The sequence below is a fragment of the Punica granatum genome, chromosome 2 (assembly GCF_007655135.1).
Source record: "Punica granatum isolate Tunisia-2019 chromosome 2, ASM765513v2, whole genome shotgun sequence".
NCBI lineage: Eukaryota > Viridiplantae > Streptophyta > Magnoliopsida > Myrtales > Lythraceae > Punica > Punica granatum.
This window is the reverse complement of record NC_045128.1, coordinates 6,849,589-6,862,382: the sequence shown is the minus strand read 5'-3', so window position 1 is coordinate 6,862,382 and position 12,794 is coordinate 6,849,589. Positions and strand designations below refer to the sequence as shown.

Here is a 12,794-nt window from a genome sequence, read left to right as displayed (position 1 = left end):
CAAAAAATATATATAAATTGGGGCAACATGACATGCTCCTCCCCCCCCCCCCCCCCCCCCAAATCTCGCATAACCAGTGACCTATCACTAAGGCAAAGTTATCGAAGCCCACTAATGCTTCGGCGACCTCGACCGATAGGGAGCTCTCAACGGAGTTGCCCCTCTATCACCCTCTCTCTTCGGAGAGAGAAAGATAGAGGGGGCTCCCTAGTTAACAACTTGTTCAATCGGATGCCTCCGACAACCTCACCTAGGTGGCAGGTCGCCATTAGGAAGCTCCTACATGAGCTGCCCCCTTTATCTTTCTCAACTGAAAAATAGAGAGAGATGGAGGTGGCAATTGTGGTGGAAGTTCCTTATTAGCGACCTGCCCCCGATAGGGTCGTTAGAGGCGTTAGTGGCCTCCAACAACCCCACCCCAAGTGTAGTCATTGGTTGCGGAGCGCCCATTTGGGCTGCCCCTTCTATCGCTCTCAACCTGAAGAGAAAGGGGGGACAGCTTGGCTGGGGGCAAGAGAGAGATAGGGTAGCTATGATAGGGGCTCCAGCTGGCGACCTGCCCTCTGAGTGAGCTTTCCAGATGTGTTAGTAGCCACTAGCAACCTCGCTTAGGGCACAGGTTGTCGGCTGAAGAGCCCCCACTGATGACCTGCCCCTATCTCAAATAAAAAAAGAAAGTTTCTTATTGTTTTTTAAAGATATTGAACCTAGAACGGCATAGTTTTGCTTTTACTTATTTTTTTAAAATTGAATTAATGGTTTTATATACGACATCAACATTCTGTAAGGGTCATTTGACGTCAAAGTATTTAGCCTGATGGAATGAACTTTAAGGGCTATTTTGGCAACAAATCTTTAAGGGACTAAACTAAAGTGAAGGTTCGCAAATCTTTCGAGATCAAAATAGCAATTAACTCTCTATTTTCTCTTAAAAAAATTATTTACTTTTATGAATAAAAAGGTAGGCAGCAATATTAGCGACCTAATCGTCTCCTGTTATGCACTATTCAAACTCTCATGTTGGAAAATTAATATTTAATTAATTAAACATTATATTTTGTTCTCATAATTAACATAGTTCACGTACTTAACAATTTGATTACAGCACAGGGCGGGGTTCAGGGGTGTGGCTTCTTGGACTTGGAAAAATTATAAAATTTCTAATTTATTACTAAGCTTTTTTTTGGTGAAATTATCTTAATTTACCTCTTCATTTTAATAATGTTTTTACTATTCCTTTGCCTCCCTTTGAATTTTGTGCTCTTAAACTAAATATAGTCCTAAATCAGTCTCTATTGCGGAGATTATGTTAAAAATAATATATAAAGCATTTAAAAAGTCACAAAAATCTCGGATTTGATTTAATATTAATGTGAGTTTGAGATACATCAGGGAATTAACTTGCAATAATGTGAAAGCTTTTAACCTTGCGACTTGTGAAGGCTACTGCATAATATTCTCTTTGATATATTTAACTAAGTAACTTTTTTGGGTGAAAACCGACGATTGAACTAAGAAAGCGTTTGGTGGATTTTCGACAATTAAATTACTAGTGATGCACATTTTCATCAAGGTGGGAATCCACAATCCCGTTCCACTGATGGTAATTTGCATTACTATTCTAGTAGGAATGTAAGAGTGAAAATGTGGATTGCAATGATCTAACTAAATATGGGAATACTCTGAGCCCAGAAAATTTAAATAAACTTTTCAAGGAATACACATATATTCCCATGCACCAAATGCCATTCAAGTATTTAATAAAAAAAAGACAAGAAAGGAAAAAAACTAAACGGAATTTATTCTGTACTACCAAATATAAGTGAAGAAAAGTAAAACATGGGAGCAAGACGACGTTGCATTATAATTAATCATTGTCCTTTGTGCATGGCTGTGGCCTTTTACATTGCCGTCCATTTAGATACATTACGTTAGAAGTGAGAACAATGATCGCCTTATTGGCGATGAGAGAGAATCATTTTCAATAGTACGATAATACAAAGAACCACATGCGGCTTTCCTGCATTAATTGATTCAATCTAATGAGTGCTAGAGTTAGGTTCGTAGCAGTGACTGAGGAGATTGAAGATCAAATTAAAAATCAGTTTTAACCGGCCAAGCATTCTTTTTACAAAAGTAAGGGATAAATATTAAAAGAAGTAAAGAAGTGCTACTCATTAATGGAAGAGTTTTTTTTTTTTTATCTAGATAATGCTCTGCTCCGTATAATGAGTTTTTTTTTTTTAATAGTAGAGGTTCAAGGATTTAGTACAAGAAAATAAAAAATTAAAAAAAAAGGCATTAATAGTCCCTCGATGAAAATCGAATTTTTGACCTCTTAATATTTAAGTGAGGGCGCATGATATCGTGTTACACCTCTTTCTCTGTATAATAAGTTAATTTGTTAAAAAAGAATGTAGCGCTTAAATATGGGTAGCAGCTTGAAAGAGCATGCTATCATGTAAAGTTAAATAAGGGTGATTCAATGAGATTTAAGCATAATACTATGATATATTTACAGGATTTAGGTTTAAGGAAGGATTCCCCTAAAGGAGTGTTTGTTCGGGTACCAATACAGAGTCGCCACGTCACATATTATCGAAAAATTAATGGTCATATGTCTTTGGAAAATAGTAAAACTCTAGATATTTGATAAAAAAATGTTATTTTTAAATACTAGTTAACGTATAAAATTATTATTCAATAATAAATTATTGTGGCAAAAAATTATTATCCAATATAATTAAGTTATTTTAAAGTGTCAAAATAATTAAGAAAGCAATCTATCAAAAATATCAAGTCTCTTTCCAAATAACAAGAGTCACTATTTTATAAAACATCTTTAGAGTTGTCCTTTTAAGATCTTTCGAAAATGAGAGATACATTAGAGAAGTACCTGCTTTGGGCAGTTAATCTAGAGATAATTTAATTTTGAGAGAATCCTCCAATTTTCTCTACTTCGTGAATAGTGTCCTTATGATTTTTCAAAATTGCCACTTGACAATTAGGCACATGACAATGGTCAAGGCAGGCCAAGGCTCCATTAAAGGAGCTCGGAGCCTTCATTTGTTCTTTAGGGATTCCTTGTTCTTTAGGAATTCCTCAGGAAGTAGGAACAAGAGATCACTTTGGTCAATTTCCGGGCCTAGTGACCATATAAATATAGAGAAACCTTAGATTCGTCCAGGTCAAGATATCATGAAAATTTTGAAGATGAACTAGATGCTTTCAAGTATAATAAACGGATTAGTTAAAATTGGGAAAAACATATATTTTTGATTCTATAAGTTTGACATTCAGTTGATTTTAATCATATAAGATTTAAAACTATCGACTTATAAGACAATTTCGGTCTTATAAGTTTTGAAAAAGATATTTTTTTGTTCTATAAGTTGACTTTCAATTAAAATGTGGTTCCATAAGTTTTGAAAACAAAAAAGAAGGCATTTTTACTCATACAAGTCACGAAATGGACCAAAACTCCCTTACGAAATAAACGTATAAGACTAATTCGACGCTTTTAAAACTTAAATGATCAAAATTGACCAAAGGCTTAACTTATAGAATAAAAAATGTATTCTTTTTCCAGTTAAAATTGGGGGGTAAAGTTCAAATTTTCTTGGAAAAATTCGAACTCTACATTGAAACGGACAACCCTTAGTGAAATGTTCTCATATGCCCTTTTAGTCTATTCACACGTCCTAGAAGTTGATAACTCAAGGCAATCGTCGACGCTATGGTCCTGACTCCCAATTGTGCGGCAATTAAGAACCGACCATATATTTCTTGTTACTCGCACATTATTAAATCTTTTTCACGCCGTGTGATGCGATAGGATCCATCAGGTACGATCCGACATCACACGGGCCGAGAGTTCCGAACTGGCCCACGATTCAATCGAAAAACATCCCAATTGGTCATTTCCATTCATAGCAAAGGCGATAATAAATGGAGTGAGGGAGACAGAGAGAGTGGGGTATGGGGGCCGGTGGCGAAGGGGCCAAGTCATCTCTTCGTTGGCGCGTTCTTTTGGCGCGTTTCATTTGGCGTTTCCGGCGGCTATGGCCATTCCCTGAACTGAGCGAACCTTCCTCTTCCCTTGCCATTTTGCAGTCTCCACCATTGACCTTCCCACCTCATCAATCCCACCCCCACCTCAGCCATTGTCGACCCTTCTTCCCTCCCCATCTCATCGATCTCCCCCATTCTCCTCCTCCCCAATGCCGTGCCCGGCACCCGTTGAATCTCCCGGAAAAATGAGAGCTTTAATCTCGAATGCACGTTAGGTAGGGTCTCTGATCTTCGATGGCGGTGACGATGAGATGAAGGGTCTCTGGGGAAATTCGTTTCTTGTAGGATTGACAGAGATTCATGGGGATTTGTTTCAGCTGCGAAGAATCCATTCTGATGACAAACCCAGGTACCCATTCAAATCTCTCGCCTTGTTTTCACTTCCGATCTCTGCGTTCGTTCGTGGCGGCGGCGTAATTGCCCCGATTGTGATTGATCTCGATACGGAGTTCGAAGCAAGTGAGCTGTTAGGTGGGATTATAATTCTTCCTGGGCCCGTGGATTTATGCTGTTCGGTTCGATCGAACAGCTTGCACATGATAAGTGGATTGATTGATCTCTTTTAATGGTAATGATGCTATTGCCTGATATGTAGGAAGTAGTCAACATTGTCCATTTTGGTGAGTGATTAAATAGTTATTTGCATATACACGTGTATGATTTCTGCATTGTGTGCTTGAAGACACAAGAACGTCTTTGCACGGGGTCAACTTCATGCCCCTATCTTGTAGAAAGCAATGGACGGTGAGTTTCCTCGTGGCTACATGTGCCGAATGTCCCTTAGAGGATAAATAGCCGTTTCTTTGTCAATAATTGCAGCACCGCCCCTGCTCGTGCTTTCAGCGGTTTTCAGTCCATGAGATTCGGCATGTCTATCAAAGCCCCCATCTTCTTTTCGTTGCACATAGTATGGGCAGTATACAGCATGGGGAAAGTGTATGGTGAGTTATGACTTTGATAGGTCTATCTGGGAAGTGGGGACAAGTGCATTTCTCTTCTTTTATTACTGAAGGCCAGAAGAGCTCCACCTTTAATGAGATGGAGCCTGTTTTAGATTCACCCTGCAGCTTTTGGTGTTCTTGCATCAGAAAATTCGGGGAATGTATGTGGAAAAATAAATCTTTTTGTTTAGTGTGAGTGGTAAAAGGGCCCGGTGAAATGAAAAGAAAAATGTGCTTTCATCTTTGTGTTTATCTTTTTGGCAGCTCTGAACTTTATCTAATGAGCCAGTTTCATTCTCGAAATACCAGTTGCGACAGGCACAAGTGAACTCAAAACATCTCCAACTGAAGCTGAGCTGAGCAGAAAGATGAAAAGCTCAGGCTCAGGGAGCATTCCCTCAGCACCCAAGAATGTTAAAGATCTCCAGGAAAGCCCCGTAAATAACAATGTGGATATCTTCACTTACGAGGAGATGAGGTTGGCAACAAAGCATTTTCGTCCAGATCTGATCATTGGAGAAGGTGGCTTCGGGATTGTGTACAAAGGAGTTATAGATGATAGAGTGAGACAGGGTTACAAAACCACGCAAGTTGCAATTAAGGAGCTTAACCCAGAAGGATTTCAAGGCGACCGGGAATGGCTGGTACAGATCTACCTCTTTGATATCCCTTTTAACTATGACATTGGAGAACACGTGGTATAGGTTGGGACAGAGAGAAATAAGTGATTATATTTTCAATTAGATGATGATGAAGCAGCATGCGGTTGCATAATTGTGTCTAGTTGGGCTTTTTTCTCTAATTCATAGCAAAGTGCTTGAAAAATAGTATTTAGTTGGGCAGTTCTCTATCTTTTCAACGTCTGCTAATGGGAAATCACTCTGCTTTCTTGAGGTATCTTTCGTCTTACTAAGGTTTTGTTTGCTTTAAAATCCTCACAAAATAGGCCCCTAAACAAGAAAGAAATATATGAAATCATAGAATTTTCCCATCATTGTTGCATGAGAAGGGTCCATATGGCAATCATATCCAAGTGCCATCAGAGTATACTTATGCTTCGCATTCTTCTTTTATGCAGGCTGAAATTATTTATCTGGGCCAGCTTAGTCATCCTAACCTTGTCAAGCTTATAGGGTACTGCTGTGAGGACGAGCATAGGATCTTAGTTTATGAATACATGGCAGGTGGCAGCCTTGAAAAGAATCTTTTCCGAAGTACGTTTCATATGCTTGGCATATCTGATATATTTTGGATAACTGCATATTTGGTTGCCTATTTGATAATTTAAATGCATATACCAATTTCGCATTCTATTTACAGAACACCAAAGAACTAGGCAATGATATTCTGAAGGTACACAAAAGAAATCATGTTGAGTTGCAGCATTGAATTGAGTTACAAGGCTTGTACTTATAACCCAGATGTTGAAGCATAAAAGTAAACAACCGACAAATTTGAACAATATGCCCTGATGTCGTTATATTCTAAATACATTTTTCATAACATGAAGAACAGTGGAAAGCAACCCTGTAGTTCTTTATCTATACATATTATGACTATAATTCGAGCGAGAACATTGTGCATAGTATTGGCCGGTGGGTTGATGTTTACAGCATTGCTTTTCGTGTGGCAGGAGTTGGTTGCACACTGACTTGGCCAAGACGAATGAAGATAGCTTTGGGAGTTGCTCAAGGGCTAGCATTTCTTCATGGTGCTGAAAGGTCCATCATATACCGTGATTTCAAGCCATCAAACATATTGCTGGACGCGGTTAGTTGGTTACCTAGCAGATACATTTATGGGAGAAGATTGTTAAGCAAATGTTCCCTCTTAGAATATTAAATATTGGGAAACTAAGAATGGGCGAATGGCCATTGTTCATTTTGCTTAGGGAATGAAACAGAGACTCTGTGGAAGTTTCTCATCTAGGAGTCTCGGCTGTAGCTGAATTTTGTTTGGAAAATTTTGCAGGATTATAATCCAAAGCTTTCAGACTTTGGGCTAGCAAAGGACGGGCCCGTAGGGGACCAAACTCATGTGTCGACACGAGTGATGGGCACATATGGCTATGCTGCTCCCGAGTACATAATGACCGGTAAGTCCAATAAATTGCAATTCTGGATCTCCGACCCCTCGAATGTGACATTTTGCTTTTCTCATAAGATGCGAGAAAGATAACATTATATCAAACCAAGGGAAGGGGTTTGGGTGTCCTACGGGAGGTCAGAATATTTATGCCGACTGGAGGGCATTGATTGGATTCTCCCCTCAGCTATCGTTCTCTCCAGTTGTGGGATTTGAGGTCCAGAGCTTAACTAGTATGGTCTGGTGGTTTCAGGTCATTTAACAGCTCGCAGCGATGTTTATGGCTTCGGGGTGGTGCTGCTCGAGATGCTTCTCGGGAGGGGGGCAATGGAGAAGAATAGGCCAAGCCGAGAGCACAACCTGGTCGAGTGGGCCCGGCCCATCTTGACTAATAACAAGAAGCTTCCCCGGATCCTTGACCCCCGTATCGATGGTCAGTACTCACTTCGAACTGCCATGAAGGTAGCCAATTTAGCATACCAGTGCCTCAGCCCCAACCCCAAGGGTAGGCCACTGATGAGCGAGGTGGTTGAAATCCTCGAGGCTCTTAAGATAAAGGAAGTAAGTCACGAAGAAGTAATGCTTGAGAGCGGATGTGGAAGCATCACCCTATTTGAAGCTGCCCCGAATGATGGTTCTCCAGAGACGAAGGAACACCGAAGGAGAAGGCACAGCAATGGGCATAAGAGCCAGCCCAGTAATGAGTTAGATCCAAGCAATGATGTGGAATCCAAGTAGAGGCAATCTACCAGACGGGTTCGATTTTGGTATGAAATAGGCATGGTGAAGTTGGAATTGTATAAAAGCAAAAGCGGATCGACTTCACCGTTCATTAGGGTTTTTTCCTTTTTGGTCATAATGTTTATCATCCTGCCCTCGATGAAAACGTTCAACTTGTCACAGACTTATTCTTCTTAATATTCAAATTATCAGTATCATTGTCATCATCTATGATTTTGATATTACTTTCTGAGCCAAAAGCCAGTTGTCCTGTTGATCTACAATGTCTTCAATTCCGAACAACAATGACAAATCAAACAACATAATCCAATAAAGGCTTGGAAACAAATAACATTATCCGGTCACACAACAGATGGAGATGGCAGTGCTTATTTGTCTGTGCAAAGAGTAATGTTAACAATCTTCTAATGTCACCAATCAGACGAAAGACTTAATCGGGATGAGGATGCACAGAGAAACAAACCTATGTATCTTACGGGGGCCCTATCCATACTATTGTCCCTCGTCCATGGGATCATTGCTTTGACATGATTGAGATCTTAAATCCTCGTCTTCAGTGTCCACTGATTTCGATACTGAATCTTCCAAAGCCTCAAGGAAGGACGACACGGTGAACTTGTCTGCAAAGGGAAAAGGAATCGAATGAGACTTAACCTAACATAATAAAGATAACAAGAAATAAATGATGCTTCTCCAAAGAGTTTTATATCTGATGTCAGCTCCAAAATAATTTTAACTTCTCAATGATTTTCCTTGTAAAACAAGTTTATCCTAACAGAAAGAAGTTCAATAATTTCATAGCTAACAATTTATGTCCACATCCATCTCACATTTTGATGGGTCGATTCCAAACTGAGACAAATCGATCTGACCTGTTCGGAGCACCTACATCATCAACATGAAAAGAGTTTGAAACAAATCAAACAACTGAACAGCAGGTTGTTAATAAGATGAGTCAAGTAATCGGAAGCCTCACATAGGTGAATGAATCCACTTGTTGGCGGAAAGGTGGACTCTGAAGTAACTCCAAAATATCCTCTGGAGTCCACTGACCCTGCATGCAAGGAAACGACAGATATTGAAGTAAAAAAGACACCTAAAAAAAAAGGCAGCAAGCTGAAAGAGCAATAAATACGAAAAATGCTAAAAGCAAATATGAGGACCTAATTAATACCTCGGGAAGGTATGATGCTAAAGACTGCTCCAATGGCAAGGTGTCCATCAATGGCATTATCAACTCGGGCTTCAAAATGTCACCTAATCCCAAGCCTAACATAATGGAGGAGAGAAAAAATAAAACAAATACCGATACCATGTAAATGTCCTTTTAGCATGGCATTCTCTTTTCGCATAAGAACAATGTTAAGCCTCTAGTTGGGCATTTCCAGTAAACTAATCAAATACATTTCTGTAACCAAAAATAGACAATAAGATGGATAAATAGATAAAATTACCTGCATCTGATTCTCCTGCAATATATGCAGACCATAAAAAGGAAAAGATATCAGAAGGTATTATAAGCAGACCAGAAAGATCAGCAAAGCTGACATTCAAGGTCAGACACAATACCTTCAGGCCCAATGCTACTTAAAATTCTTTGCAAGTCTTCCAATTTTACCGGTCCAGACGATGTCACATCACTAGTTCCTTCAGCACCCAAACTGGGACCAACCAAGTTTCCAGCACTGGACAATAACATCCATTATATGTATGAAACGTGGTAGAGAATAAAGCCCATGTAATACATCAAGAATTTGCAATCACAGATGACCTCTTCTGAAGAAAAGTGAAGTCATAATGACTGGCAAAAACACACCACAGGTACGTATATACACAGCATATAAATCATAATATATCCAGGCAACCAAACACAGCAAGCAGTAATAGATGAGAGGAATACGTACTTAACACCCCATATTATGTCATATATGATGAAAAGACATCACGGGCTCAATGATTCAAAAGGCATAGTACAGAATCGTCACCTCAAAGATTGAATCTTTTAAGTGGGCAATAAGTGGTGTCTACTCAATGGCCCCGATTATAACTAATGATCCAATACGTCACTAACTACAGTACCTAAAAAAGGGCGTCAAGTGATGTCATACCGTGATGAGATGTCATCTTCAGCAATGTCTTCTGAAACTTGTAGAGGAGGAGAAGCATCAGGCTCATCTTCTTCAGGTATTTCTGTTCAAAGAAGAATCAATAATGATTGTTTACAGAACGGATATATTTTGTCCAGTTAGGCACCAAGACAATCTTCAGCATTAATCACACTGTATTTCATTGTGCAATAAAAATCAGTATAACTATGCATAGAATAAGGAATTATTTCCCTTGTATTGAAGATAAAATAACTACGTCTATTTGATGCTGCGCAGTTGTTTCTAATGGAAGTTTTCTATCAAAACCTTGCAATCTTGGCAATTTCCCCAATTAAGATATAAATTCAGTGTACCTCCAAGCCAAAATCTCTTTATACAGTGATTATATGAGAAAATACATGAAGTGCTAAAGAAGAAAATTTGGGGAAAAGATCTTAATATTTCCTGCTTATTTACCAGGAGATAACCAATTTCAATAGCTTTCCAAAGCATTTATTTCTCAATCTTGAAAAACTAGCAAACAAGAAGATGCAAAAATTGAAAATATTAAAAAAAGAAAACTTTTGTAAACAAATATACTCCTCTCCTTTCTTATAGGAACCTCGGTGATCTGCCATTCAGATCATGTGCATTTTTCCAATGCACTCAAGTGCTTAAAACATCCAAAGATTTATCAGAAAGACTTCGCGTACACTCATGCGACTTCAATGAGCAATTGAGCTGAATAATACTTCCAAATATATGAACTAAAATGAGAATCCACACTTAGGGTCACTTTGCCCATAATAAAATCACAAGAGCTAAATTGAGCTTGGTATCTTTTTACCTTAAACAAAATATTTTTTTTCCTTACAGATTAAAACCCAATATGCTACTTAGATTTATAATTCTTAGACCACAAGGAGAATGAAAGATTTAGTGAATTGTAGAAGATATGCCAATTGAAAAATTGCTTTCCACCTTTTCTGCAATCAATTGGTTGATCATCTCATGTAAAGTAGAGCATTAATCTGACAACAATTGCTTCTTGTATATAGCCAAAGAAAGGGCCATAATTTCGCATACTTCATGCATACCTAGTGGTTGATTGATGTGGTAATTGACAGAGCTACATATCAGAGCATCACCACCAACATTAGGCTCCTACACAAAATGACAGCAGCGAAAGTAAATCTTACAATTCAATCAAACCATTACATAAATGGGCGCTGAATATTAGAAGACAAAAATGATATATATTTTACCTGCATCCAAAAGAAAAACTTTCTGTCGTCGCTATTAAACTTGAGGATGTATACCCTCGCTGAAGCTTGATTCACCTAAAGGAAAGAAATGCAAGAAATTTTGTAAAACAGCAGAAAGAGAAGAGAAATTGAAACATAGATATCTCAAATAACAATAAAGAGCGACTCAATGGTGGGAATATAAACATAATAAAATTACCTTCTCAAAAACTGCCTCATCAGGAAAAATTATCTGGTCCTGATACAGATATTGTCAAGGAGTAGCAAACATCTTGGACCATATGGAAATAATCTCAGTTAATTTAGCTTATATGCCTGGTATGGAAACTGCATTAAATCTACAAGGTACAAGATATGTAACAAATAGATAGCTCTCTATACATGAGGAGACATAGAGAGAGGTGCATCCAGAGCTACTTTCATGTTAGTTCATAAGTATAGCAACAAAAGATAGGATACATCTTCCACAACATTTTGAGTGCGGTCAAGCCACTGAAAATGCATCAGGCCTTCCTCACCCTAAATTGAGAAACCCAGAAATCATGCCAAAATTAGTTTATGAGCTTTGACTACTATCATAAGCAACAGGTACGCTTGCACTCAGGGTAAGCAGCACAGAAGAATCAACCATAATGTAAGAGGTTGCCAGAATAGCATACCCGAGCAATGCGGACAAGCCCCTTGCGGGTGTCAGGGACAACCCTTTTCCCCTCAAGGGTCATCTTACCAGCCCGAAATTCAATCATTTCGCCTTCCCTGCACGCAGACACAAAGATAGGCGTCAATTCTTGTGCAGATTTTGCATCCAATTCTCGCTGAGGACACGCATGGAACAGTATGAACAGATAGAGAGAGAGGTACTTTTTGGCACAAATACAGAATAAAATTAGTCTCTGTTTAGCTTAAACTGTTTCCCCATTAATCTGCAAAGATTGTATCATTCACTACAAAGAAACATACCGAGACATACCATTAGATCGACCGAGTCAATTGAATATTTTTCTGAATTAATACCCGATGATATTTACATCTTATATTCCTACAAATACAATTGCTATGATTCCATAGTGACGGCCAAAATTTTCAATTTCACAATCAGTGCATCAATCACTATCGGCCTGAAACCAGTCGACGAAACTCACGAGCAAAAACCCTTCTGAGGATTTTTCTCGCGATATTGATCCCCGCGAAAAAAATCCAACTTTCTCCCTTCTAATCATAGCTGAAGCAATTTAATGGTTCTCAATTTCTATATGCCCGAGGGAATGAATGAACGAAATTGTTAACCGAACGACCTCATCGCAACAGCAACAGTTGAGAGCGGGTCTAACCTGACCGTGGAGCTTCAGGGCCAGCGGTGGTCGGTGAAGTGAACAAGAGTGAGAGAGGGAGACCGAGGGACGGTGCTCGGAGTCGGAGCTCGCTCCGTCGGTGAGGTGAGGAAGAGAGACTGATCGATGGAGACTGAGGCTTGGAAGACGGAAGGAAGAAAAAGCCTATTAGGGCACACAATAGTACGGACAACAAAGGGGAATAGCATTAATGGAAAAAAAAAAAAAGGGATTGTATTAAACAAATATTTTTTATTTTTTATTATTAAAATT

General features: G+C 38.9%; 2 protein-coding genes across 4 annotated transcripts; one reads left to right on the top strand and one right to left on the bottom strand.

Moving 5' to 3' along the window:
- The first annotated feature begins 3,972 nt into the window (after window positions 1–3,972).
- On the top strand, window positions 3,973–8,044 carry LOC116196800 (probable serine/threonine-protein kinase PBL17). Of its 2 annotated transcripts, XM_031526702.1 has the most exons (7): window positions 3,973–4,420; window positions 4,891–5,012; window positions 5,322–5,656; window positions 6,091–6,226; window positions 6,646–6,782; window positions 6,984–7,107; window positions 7,351–8,044. In XM_031526702.1, exons 1-7 carry the CDS (start codon window positions 4,323–4,325, stop codon window positions 7,833–7,835), a joined length of 1,437 nt encoding a protein of 478 aa, XP_031382562.1. In that variant the 5' UTR covers window positions 3,973–4,322; the 3' UTR covers window positions 7,836–8,044. The 2 variants fall into 2 exon arrangements, with proteins under 2 accessions (XP_031382562.1, XP_031382563.1); XM_031526703.1 differs by lacking the exon at window positions 4,891–5,012 and having other exon boundaries at window positions 3,978–4,420.
- Window positions 8,045–8,128: 84 nt separating this feature from the next.
- Window positions 8,129–12,726, bottom strand: LOC116196805 (26S proteasome regulatory subunit RPN13). 2 transcript variants are annotated; one of them, XM_031526710.1, is made up of 13 exons: window positions 12,522–12,726; window positions 11,850–11,946; window positions 11,650–11,709; window positions 11,390–11,428; window positions 11,191–11,265; window positions 11,023–11,089; window positions 9,947–10,028; window positions 9,408–9,523; window positions 9,293–9,307; window positions 9,013–9,107; window positions 8,815–8,892; window positions 8,711–8,723; window positions 8,129–8,458 (listed from the first exon to the last, which is right to left on the bottom strand). In XM_031526710.1, the coding sequence occupies exons 2-13, from the start codon at window positions 11,934–11,936 to the stop codon at window positions 8,331–8,333; spliced, it is 855 nt and encodes a 284-aa protein (XP_031382570.1). In that variant the 5' UTR covers window positions 11,937–11,946; window positions 12,522–12,726; the 3' UTR covers window positions 8,129–8,330. The 2 variants fall into 2 exon arrangements, with proteins under 2 accessions (XP_031382570.1, XP_031382569.1); XM_031526709.1 differs by having other exon boundaries at window positions 8,669–8,723; window positions 12,522–12,723.
- Window positions 12,727–12,794: the final 68 nt, after the last annotated feature.

Coding starts and splice junctions, on each gene's coding strand:
- LOC116196800 (XM_031526702.1), top strand. CDS start 4,323: ATGAAGGGTCTCTGGGGAAATTCGTTTCTTGTAGGATTGACAGAGATT. Junction 6,227..6,645: donor TGAAAAGAATCTTTTCCGAA/GTACGTTTCATA, acceptor TTCGTGTGGCAG/GAGTTGGTTGCACACTGACT. Junction 7,108..7,350: donor TCCCGAGTACATAATGACCG/GTAAGTCCAATA, acceptor TGGTGGTTTCAG/GTCATTTAACAGCTCGCAGC.
- LOC116196805 (XM_031526709.1), bottom strand. CDS start 11,936: ATGATTGAATTTCGGGCTGGTAAGATGACCCTTGAGGGGAAAAGGGTT. Junction 10,029..11,022: donor CCACATCAATCAACCACTAG/GTATGCATGAAG, acceptor TTCTTTGAACAG/AAATACCTGAAGAAGATGAG. Junction 8,893..9,012: donor TAGCATCATACCTTCCCGAG/GTATTAATTAGG, acceptor CCTTGCATGCAG/GGTCAGTGGACTCCAGAGGA.